Below are 10932 nucleotides of genomic sequence, written 5' to 3' on the forward strand. Positions count from 1 at the left end.
CATTGTGTACACTTACTTTTGCGATGCAAACTACACTCTGATGACAACAAAAATCCACGTCCATTCTACGCGTGTTCCGTCCGTCCGTTCACTCACATCTGACAGAGAACTTTAAATTTCGCATCTACTCCTACTATCGCTTGCATAGCACATCTCTCCTTTTGAGAGGATCTATCCAAAATCCGATATCAGGGGATCTCAAGCACCGCGATCACAACAATTGCAGCAAATCAACATCACGGAATCTCCATTGCGTACACATCTGTCCCACCAACATCATCACATTTCCAGCGGATTTTAACGCCTGCAAATGGCATATGCATCACATTCCAATACTTGCAAATTCATATCCACTGAGGATGTTTCCATTGTACTACTGAATTGCATAAAAGTCAATTTTATCATGGCGCCACCACACGTCCCATTGCAATTCCAATGACATTTCCAAAAGCACACGTTCTCATTGAGCATCAATGCGAGGATTATTTACATCGCACAAAAAAATGACGGAAATATTAAATTTAATTTTTTTAAATCTCCTATTTTTGATTTTTTTTTTTTACAAAAAAACAAGTTCCCTTAAAACCTTAAAAATACGGAAAATGGATTGATATCGAATATGCGGAATATAACGAGGGCCGTTATTCATATTTTTTTAGTTTACAAATTCCACAATACCGAATAATGGGGTCATTCCAATTTTGATAATTTTTGGTATGGAGAATTTTATGAAATAAGACTCTTACTACTTACTTGTCTGGCTTGTGACAGAACATTTGATCCATAGACGAGCTAAAAAATTTCTAGACACGCCGATCTTGTGAAATTTGAAAGACTATGTTTTGAAATGTTGCCATCTACTTGATCTTTCCATCAAATTCGTGGCTTTCCCCTTCTGAGTGAACCGATGACTCGCTTTTATATGCCTTTTGTGCTGGGACATCTTCATCCATTCTCACAACATGACCTAGCCAACGTTGTCTCTGCAGCTCGATACGTCTGACCAGAGATGGTCTGTCAGAAACAGTGCCGTAAATGACATACATTTTCGACGCATAATACATTCGTCAGAAACGTCGAAAACCCACCCAAAACCATTAGGCTTTTGACAAAATAGCTATTTCCGTAGATCAATTTGGAAATTACGTATATATGGATTTAAGTAAACAAATCCATACAAAATTTCAAAATTTTTTTCTCCAAAAAGTTTAGAATTTTTTATCAGTTATGGTAAGGAATAGTCACATATATGTAAAAATAATATATTTTTGAAAATAATTGTATTGGTAACAATATTCAAATAAATGAAATTTACTACATTTATTACATTTTATACAGGTATATGACGTTTTGATGTTTACACCTTTTTGACAGTCGAAATCCTAAAATTTCGTCACAGGGACCATCCCTGCGTCTAAGTTATATCGATGTCCGAGAATAGATGGTACAACTGAATGTTAATTCGACGGAGTCTCCAAGAGTTGCCTCATCTGCTTTCGCTGTCGATGTCGTCGGCGTAGGCGAGTGACATATGCTGCTTGGTGTACAGAGTGCCATTTCTGTTCAGAAAAATGTCACACGACAACCTGCACCTTGTCAGAATCCTTGTTCGGTATTAAATGGCACCTTTCCGACTTTAACTGCTATCTTTGTGGATGGCACTTTATATGCGATGGGAAGAAGACTTATTCCTCTATACTTGGCACATATCTTCTATCCTTTTTTGCGCACGGGACACAGGATGCTGATGTTCCAATCATTCGACATGCATTCCTCTAGCCAAACTAAACAGTTGGTGCATGCTCCCGGCCAGCATCTGATCACCAGTATTGAATAGTTCGGCTGGTAAGCAATCGGCAGCTGCAGCTTTATTATTCTTTAGCCGATTGATTACTATTCTGACTAGAGTTTGGCAATCTAGTTCACGTAGCGGATCGACCTTTCTCGTTCCTTTTTTTTTTAAAAGAAACCAGTTCCTTAATGTAGTTCCTTTGCTCCATATAGTTTCTTTGCTCCATATAGTTCCTTTACTCCATACAGTTCCTTTGCTCCTTATAGTTCCTTTGCTCCAAATAGTTCTTTTGCTCGATATAGTTCCTTTGCTACATATAGTTCCATTACTGCAAATAGTTCCTTTGCTCCAAATAGTTCCTTTACTCAATATAGTTCCTTTACTACACACAGTTCCTTTGAAAAGAAACCAGTTCCTTAATGTAGTTCCTTTGCTCCGTATAGTTTCTTTGCTCCATATCGTTCCTTTACTCCATACAGTTCCTTTGCTCCTTATAGTTCCTTTGCTCCAAATAGTTCTTTTGCTCGATATAGTTCCTTTGCTACATATAGTTCCATTACTCCAAATAGTTCCTTTGCTCCAAATAGTTCCTTTACTCAATATAGTTCCTTTACTACACACAGTTCCTTTGCTCTTTATAGTTCCTGTGCTTTTTATAGTTCCTTTTAGTTCAAAAAAGAACGAGATCAGAAAAAGAACGATATCAAAAAGGAACGAGATCAGAAAAAGAAACTATATTAATTAAAGAGTTGGAACCAGTTCCGATCGTTCCTTTCTCGGAATAGTTCCAATGGACTAGTTCGTTCCGGAACTACCCAAATCTAATTCTGACCTCATATTGGCTAGGTGGAATACACTCTATGTCGTCAACTCTGGGGTATCTTCTTCACCGTTACTATTTTATACCAGAAGTTTTGTAAAATGCTCCTTCCAGATTCTCAACACGCTGTCGGTATCTGCCTCACATCACCTCTACAGAAGGATGTGCTTGCACCAAAGCCTTCCGTTTGGTGTTTTACTCATTGGTAAAATTTCCGGACTTCATTCTGACTCCTGTACATTTCGATCACGCTCACGTTTTTGTTGTTCTTTCTTTCTTTTTTTCTGAAAATACGTTTCTGCTCTCTCCTTTTCTCCCGATAATTCTCTTTCGCATTGCGTATTGCCACTGTTTGCAGGGTTGCTACCTCATTAGCATTACGACACTCCTGAACGTACCATGGTACCCAATTGCTGCTTTTGCTGCAGTTTATACGGAGTGGGCAATTCTTTGCCATTGTGCTTCATTATTATTATAGGGACAAGGAGTGCTTTCGTCAAACAAGTGGGTAACTTGAGCGGAGTAGGCATCTGCTAACTGTTGTGTTTACAGCTTTTCGACGTCGAGTTTCCGTATTACATTCGATCGCACCTTTGCTAGATGAGTGAGAACGTTGACGAGTGCCCAATGAGAACCTACAGTATTGAAGCCAATAAAATAATTTATCACATTTTGCATCAAATATCCAAATAGATGACAAAATGTAGATTTCACTTATTTTTTTGTGGATCAAATAAATTCATAAAAATGCAACGCTTAATTTTTATTTATTTTCCAGCAATCAAATTCTATTTTAAATACCACAAACCGCAACATATCTATATTAAAAAAAAACTCAAAAACTAGATGAACATTTATTTGTGTTTATTCGAATGTTTTACATTTGGCAAATGACTTCGGGACTCAATGATAAATTCATGTAATTTGTTTGGATTTGTGGAGTAAATCAAATTCCGTCATTGTCATCAATTTGAATAAATGCGATTATCCCTGACAGGCGAATGAAAGAGACCTCTGAATGTATGCTGTGTGTCAGTCAGTGGCACAAAAACAACAAAATTGCAATTCAATTCCTGGCTGCGTGGGGCAGGGCGGCGATGGCGGGTCGCAAATAGTTGATGTGGTAACGCAAATCGTTGATTGTCGAAACAGTCGTTTTGTAGAGCCTGCAGCGGAATGATGAAATTTCTAAAACAAATATTCGTATTTTATCTATTGTTTGCGGCAACAATTGCAAATTGTCCGCTGGGCAGGACAAAGAGTGTTGGTGGTAGTGGTGGCAGTGCTGCAGTTTTTGTTGGTGGTGTCAGTGCAAATCGCATCACACAAAAGACCATCTCCAAAGGATTTTTACTTAAAAGCATTATGCAGTTATTGACCAAGGTCGAGCGGAGCAATGACATAAATGTGAATATGAAATTTGCTGTGATTTTAAGTGAATTTCTCATCAAGCGTAAGTAAATAAAAACTGTTGAAGAGAATTAAAAGATTTTCGGGTATGTTCTGAAACTCACGGCGTGTTCTTTTCACTTCACACATACACTTCACCTCAGAAGCTACCTCCTGTTCTGCTTCTCACGTGAATCGAAATTTTGAACTGCGACAAAAATAAACGTCGACATGGTATTTTGCAGAAGTAGTGTTGCCATACAATATAAACTGTATTCGGTTTTAACATTGTTTCTGTAATTTTTTAGTAATTTCGTTAATTCTAACGATAACTTTATTATTATTTTTTAATATTTTATTATTCGCAACATAAAATATACGGGCATGTTCTGGCATTCACTTCAACGGCAGAAGTGTATCGAACACACGCCGAGGTGTTCTGTAACACACTTTACACCCATTTGAGGTGTATTCTTTACACTTACATTTCCATAGTGAGAGTCGGGTGTATTCCTGTTTTTTCATATAAAAGAACATCTTTTTTGGAATAAAAAACGCACATGATGATAGATTGATATGTTATTATTGCGTATAATTTGATTAAAATCACAAAATGAACATGAAACACCATTAAAAACAAATTTTAAATAGATACTTGAATTTTCTTCATCTGAATTTCTTGCTTGACACAAACAGCTGATTTGATGTAAGGCCGAAAAAGATAGGGTTACCAAATGTTCCCCCTAAATCAATCAACAATTTAATGATATTACAGAGGTTTCATACATATATTTTATGTTGCGAATAATAAAATATTAAAAAAAAATAATAAAATTGTCGTTAGAATTAACGAAATTACTAAAGAATTACAGAAGCAATGCTAAAAACGAATACAGTTTATATTGTATGGCAACAATATTTCTGCAAAGTACCATGTCGACGTTTATTTTTGTCGCAGTTCAAAATTTCAATTCACGTGAGAAGCAGAACAGGAGGTAGCTTCTGAGGTGAAGTGTATGTGTAATGTGAAAAGAACACACCGTGAGTTCCAGAACATACCCGATATGTATGAAAAACTCTGTAATATTATTAATTTGTTGATTGATTTAAGGGGAACATTTGGTAACCCTATCTTCTTCGGCCTTACTTCAAATCAGCTGTTTGTGTCAAGCAAGAAATTCAGTTGAAGAAAATTCAAAACAAACCTTAGTATCTATTTAAAATTTGTTTTTAATGGTGCTTCATGTCCTTTTTGTGATTTTAAACAAATTATACGCAATAATAACATATCAATCTATCATCATGTGCGTTTTTTATTTCAAAAAAAATTGTCTCTTACATTTGAAAAACATGAATACACCCGACTCTCACTATGAAAATGTAAGTGTAAAGAATACACTTCAAATGGGTGTAAAGTGTGTTACAGAACACCTCGGCGTGTGTTCGATACACTTCTGCCGTTGAAGTGAATGCCAGAACATGCCGTTTTATTTGTGGTTGTTCGAATTGAGTGTTGCTAAGTGATTGGGGAATAATTAAATTTATCAACTGACAAATACACTTGCCTAAATAAGTATTCCGATCCCCTACGGGTCGAATTCTATTTTTAGACCAAGATCTATTAATAAGGTCACCAAGGTAGCAATCGAAATCGGAAAACAGCTGTTTTTTTCTCAAGTCTAATGTCAATATTTTCGACTTTGTTTACGTTTTCATAATGGAAGTCAATTCACAATAATGAATTTTGACAGCAAACTTGAGAGGTATCGATTATCAGCTGGTCTCCCTGGGTGACCTTATTTATAGGCCATGTTTTAGACTTTTTAATAGTACTGATCGTTCCTTTTTGAACTACTTCTTTTCGGAATGACCCAACTCTATCTTCTGGAGAATTGATAAATTATGTCGAGACTAGTCGATATGATTATTGAAGAGGCTCGTCTTAACACTTTGCTTGGAGAAAATCGACTAACGGAGAGTGTAGTACGAAAAAAGAAAATATGTCGTGTGTACTCCAAACAGACATTAGGATATGCAGCCGTTAATAGGCATCCTACCGCAGTATTGAGTCTGTCGGTGTATCTGTACCATTTTAACACGGTGGTGGCGATTTTGCTGGACTTTTACAGCTATTATGGAGAGGAGATAAGGTCAGAAATCATTTAAATGCTTTGTTGTAGTCTTCACATGTATGGCGAAAATGGCAGTCCATCTGGAAGCGGTTGCTGGACTTTTACAGCTAATATGGAGATGATGTAGAGGTCAGAAATCATCAAATGTATGACGACAATGGCAGTCCATTCCATTAGTGGGCTAGATACGAAATCATTTATAGCAGCTCTACATTGGTTCTTTTCCAGAAGTTGTAAAAGTAGTGACTTGTACTCCGACAATGGTACAAATTTCGTAGAAGCTGCCAAGAAGTTGGATGCAGCTTTTGCGAGTACTCACTTAGCTGGCTTGTGACAGAACATTTGTTCCATAAGCCGAGCTTAAAAAAGATTTTCAGGCGCGCAGCTCTTCCAATTTGAAAGACCATGTTCCGAAATGTCTCTTCCACTTGATCTTTCCATCTAATTCGTGGTATACCCCTTCTGCGTGAACCATCAGTTGGCTCATTATATGCCCTTTGTGCTGGGGCATCCTCATCCATTCTCAGAACATGACTTAGCCAACGTAGTCGATGCCCGAGAATAGATTGTACAACTCATGGTTCATTCGACGGCGATACTCACCGCAGATCGGCCCATAGATATTTCGGAGAATTTTTCTCTCAAGTGACCATGCTTCAGACCCATATAACAGCACGGAAGTTGTAAAAGTAGTGACTTGTACTACGACAATGGTACAAACTTCGTAGAAGCCGCCAAGAAGTTGGATGCAGACTTTGAGGGTGCTGTATGAAAAAATTTCGAAATTTGTAAAAGTAGCGACATGTACTCCGACAATGGTACAAACTTCGAGAAAGTCGCCAAGAAGTTGGATGCCGACTTTGAGGTTGCTGTATGAACAAATTTGGAGAAATATTAGAGAGGCAAATAGTTAAATGGCATTTAATTGCACTGGCAAATCCTCACTTCGAAGGAATCTAAGAGTCGATGGTGATATATCATTTCAGCACAGATAAAGGCAGTGTTGAATTCGAGGCCGTTGTATGCATTGATTAGCAGTGATGAGAATCTAGATATTCTTACTCCGGGACATTTTCTAATTGGCCGTCCAATATTAGATGAACCACCAACCCCCAAAGAAAATTAAATCCCATTTTTGGAAGTGCTAAACCAATGATTACCTCGCTACCTTGCAGCAAAGATACGCATGGAAAAAATCGGCAGGACAATTTACAGAAGGGTCAACTCGTAATTTTAAAGAACGAATAGACATTCGAGTCGGACCGGACCGAAGGGTTTGGTACAGGCACATTTTCCTGTAGAGATGAAGAAGACAGATACAGACAGCGTGTTGAGTATCTGTGATGTGATTTTGTGATGTTTCTGGTATCAAATAGTAACAGTGTACCCCAGAACCAATAAGAGATGACGGTATAGATTGTATACCACCTAATCAACATGAGGTCAGAATAGCAATTAGTCGGCTGAAAAATAATAAAGCAGCACGTGCCGGTTGATTACCAACCGAATTATTGAAGGCTGGTGGTCAGACGCTAATCAGGTGCATGCACCAACTGATTAATACAATTCGGCTAGAGGAATAAATGCCCAATGATTGGAACTTCAGCATCCACACTGCGCCAAGTCCTGGAAAAAAACCCCACGAAAAATACATCGACACATAAAGTTATGTCTGCGTTTGGCATTTCTGTCAGCAGTTAAATTCGGAAAGGACATTTCAAAGCTCTTCAATGCCGAACGAGGATTCAGACAACTTGACCTGTTTAACATCCCGCTGGAAAAGCTCATACAAGATGAAAATGTGAACTGAAATTGCACTCTGTACAATAAACAGCATATTTTACTCGCCTACACCGACTACATCGACATAATTGGTCAAACATTGCGAGCGGAAACGCCACCTTTGAACGAATTGAGAAGGAGTCTGACAAAGTGGGAGTGGCAGTAAATGTCGAGAAGACCATGTTTCAACGCACAATACATCCAGTAGACTCGGACCAACTGTGGAACTTGAAAATCACAGCTTCGAGATAGTGTACGATAGTGTAGTTTTGAAATCCGGAGAAGAATAGTGTTGGCCAACAGATCCTACTATGGTCTGAGTAATCAATTCAAGAATAGGGGTCCTCTCGCCAAACTAAACTCACACTTTACAAGACGCTTACACTACACGTGCTGTTGTATGGATCTGAAGCATGGGTACTTGTGCAAGCAGATGAAGCAGGTCGTGGAGAAAAAAAATTCTTCGGAAGACCTATGGGCCGATCTGCGTCTACGGTGAATATTGCTGTCGAATGAACCATGAGTTGTACATCTATTCTCGGACATCTACATAGTCAGACGTATCGTCGACGGTGAATATTGTTGAACCATGAGCTGTATATCTACTCTCCGACATCGACTTAGTCGGACGTATCAAGCTGCAGCGACTTCGTTGGTTAGGTCATGTTGTGAGAATGGATGAGGATGCTCCAGCTCAATAAGCATATAAAAGCGAACCAGCTGATGGTTCACACAGAAAGAAAAGGCCATGAATCCGAAGAAAAAACATGGCACATTTGGAGGTCAAAAAAATCCCGTCTTGCAGAATATAGCTTACGGGTAAAAAATGTTCTAGGACTCGAGATAGAGACAGGACAACGACATAAATCGTTTACTTCACGAACTTTAGGCTTACCAACACAACTCTAAAATTTGACCTATGAAGAATTTGTTCTTCTGGATTCTTAATATACTGGCAAAGGGCTTTCATCTCCATAAGGAATTTTTCACACCCAAAACAAAAGCTCTTTTTGTCTCACAGTGTTTATACCCTACACAACTATGTTGTCAGGGTATTATAGCTTTGTGTAGCCCCAAGAGTTTGTAACGCCGCGAAATATTTTTCCTAAACCCACCTTTAAGTATACCGATCGTCATATCTCGACTAGCTGAGTCGATCTAGAAATGTGTGTCCGTCCGTCCGTATGTCCATTATATTTTGTAAACATGATACAGGCCACAGTTATGGACCAATCTTCACGAAATTTTGCATGTAGGATGGGTTCTGCCCAATGAAGACCCCTATTGTTTTTAGTAAAGATCGGTTAATATCTAGGGGATGAAATGGACCAAATACTTAATTTTTATCGTTTTTTATGACCCAAACATCGGGAATTTTTACATAGAGAAGGGGATCGGGTCAAAGAATAAGCATGAATGTTTTGATAAGGATCGGTCAATATTTAGCGGGTCAAATGAATCCTGACTTTTGTGTGAAAAATTACAAAATTTGTATTCTATAGCGTATAGATTCGCACCTGAATGACATAGACCCGAAAAGGTGTAGGTATATCCAAGGGCAGTGGTTGGCCTTTAAATTGATACCAATTATATGGTCGTACGTACTCAGATGTGGGAGTTACACTTAAACATTTACAGGGGCTTATGTATTCAGATATTATTTAGTAACCCTATACCACACTAGAGGGCGGAAATATAGCGCTGATCGCTTTAAAATGAAAAAAACTCCAATACGATTTTTTATTTTTCTAGTAACTATTTCCCCCATTCATTCTTTTTTTCTTTACAGAAAGTCAACGCTACATAGAATCCAATCGTTACGAGCAACAGGTCTACTATCATCTGCTACAAAAATTAGATAATGTCATACGACGCAGTGAAGATGCGGATTTCGATAAAGTTCATAAAACAAGTATAACTAGTCGGAACAATTAAATCTATTCCATTTTAATTCGTAATAAAATCCCCGTTTTAGTTTTAGATAACATTTTCCAGAAAAATATTCTGCTCAAGCCACCCCAGCTAAAGAAACGTCACATTGATACTCACTTTGAATATAAATCGTTGAGTCGCAATTATTCACAATTGGCGAAAATGGGTAATCTCAACATCACTCAATCTGATGAGTGTCTGGCTGCCATGGCTACATTGGATTCACGGTGTCAAGTGCCGCAAGAATGTCTGGATGTTATGGTTACCGATTTGCCAACATATGGCTATAAGAGAATGCATCAGTAAGAAAAGAAAAAAACAACAATAAATATTATATATTAAGAAATATTAAACTCTTATTAATATTTATCATTAAATATTTATTATATATATTTCTCCAGAATATTACTTTTATATGTGTTTATGCATCACATTTGTGCCCCCACATTGGGTTCGGATACTGCATATGAGATATTGGCCAGCCAAAAGTGTACACAAGTCTATCGGGAGCAAAATGTCATACGTCAAATGAATATTCCAGATGCCTATAGGGATTTATATTTGGAGCAAAGTAAGTGGGAGAGAAATTAATATTGAAATTAAATATCTGTTTCTGTTCGCCCAACTATTTTCAGATGTCATTTGCGGCCTTTTTGGTTATGTTGAATTTATGAACTGGCACAATTTGGTAACTGTCTCCAATTGGCCCCAGGAGAACGACTGTCTTTGCCTCTTCATCAATGGCGAAAGTAAAATTGATTGCAATTGCACGAATCACATTAATAGCCTGGCGTTGGTCTACTATATTAATGGATTTCTGTTGCTGAATTGAGGTTATGTTTATGACATGGAAATCGATTTATTTCAATAGACTATCTCTACAATAAGTGTATATAAAAGGACGGACATGACAAAATATTTAAAAATTGTAAAAAAATCGAATTCGTATCAATTACATCTACATATATGAATGTGTCTTCAATCAATAAATGTGGGAAAATAATGAAGCATCAATTTTTTAAACTCTAATATATAGATAAATAGGCGGGATAGTTTTATTTTATCTAATACCGGTTTTTATGGCT

The 10932-nt window shown here is 37.5% G+C and overlaps 1 protein-coding gene across 1 annotated transcript; it reads left to right on the forward strand.

Moving 5' to 3' along the window:
• Nucleotides 1-3791: 3791 nt before the first annotated feature.
• Nucleotides 3792-10679, forward strand: LOC133327015 (uncharacterized). The gene is made up of 5 exons (XM_061535610.1): nt 3792-4065; nt 9705-9827; nt 9891-10149; nt 10249-10418; nt 10483-10679. The coding sequence occupies exons 1-5, from the start codon at nt 3792-3794 to the stop codon at nt 10677-10679; spliced, it is 1023 nt and encodes a 340-aa protein (XP_061391594.1).
• The last annotated feature ends 253 nt before the right edge of the window (nt 10680-10932 follow it).

The sequence above is a fragment of the Musca vetustissima genome, unplaced genomic scaffold (genome assembly GCF_032173495.1).
Source record: "Musca vetustissima isolate MV318-11 ecotype Yass unplaced genomic scaffold, APGP_CSIRO_Mvet_v1 utg19933, whole genome shotgun sequence".
In the NCBI taxonomy this organism is placed as follows: domain Eukaryota; kingdom Metazoa; phylum Arthropoda; class Insecta; order Diptera; family Muscidae; genus Musca; species Musca vetustissima.

Coding starts and splice junctions, on each gene's coding strand:
- LOC133327015 (XM_061535610.1), top strand. CDS start 3,792: ATGAAATTTCTAAAACAAATATTCGTATTTTATCTATTGTTTGCGGCA. Junction 4,066..9,704: donor AAGTGAATTTCTCATCAAGC/GTAAGTAAATAA, acceptor TTTTCTTTACAG/AAAGTCAACGCTACATAGAA. Junction 10,150..10,248: donor GGCTATAAGAGAATGCATCA/GTAAGAAAAGAA, acceptor ATATTTCTCCAG/AATATTACTTTTATATGTGT.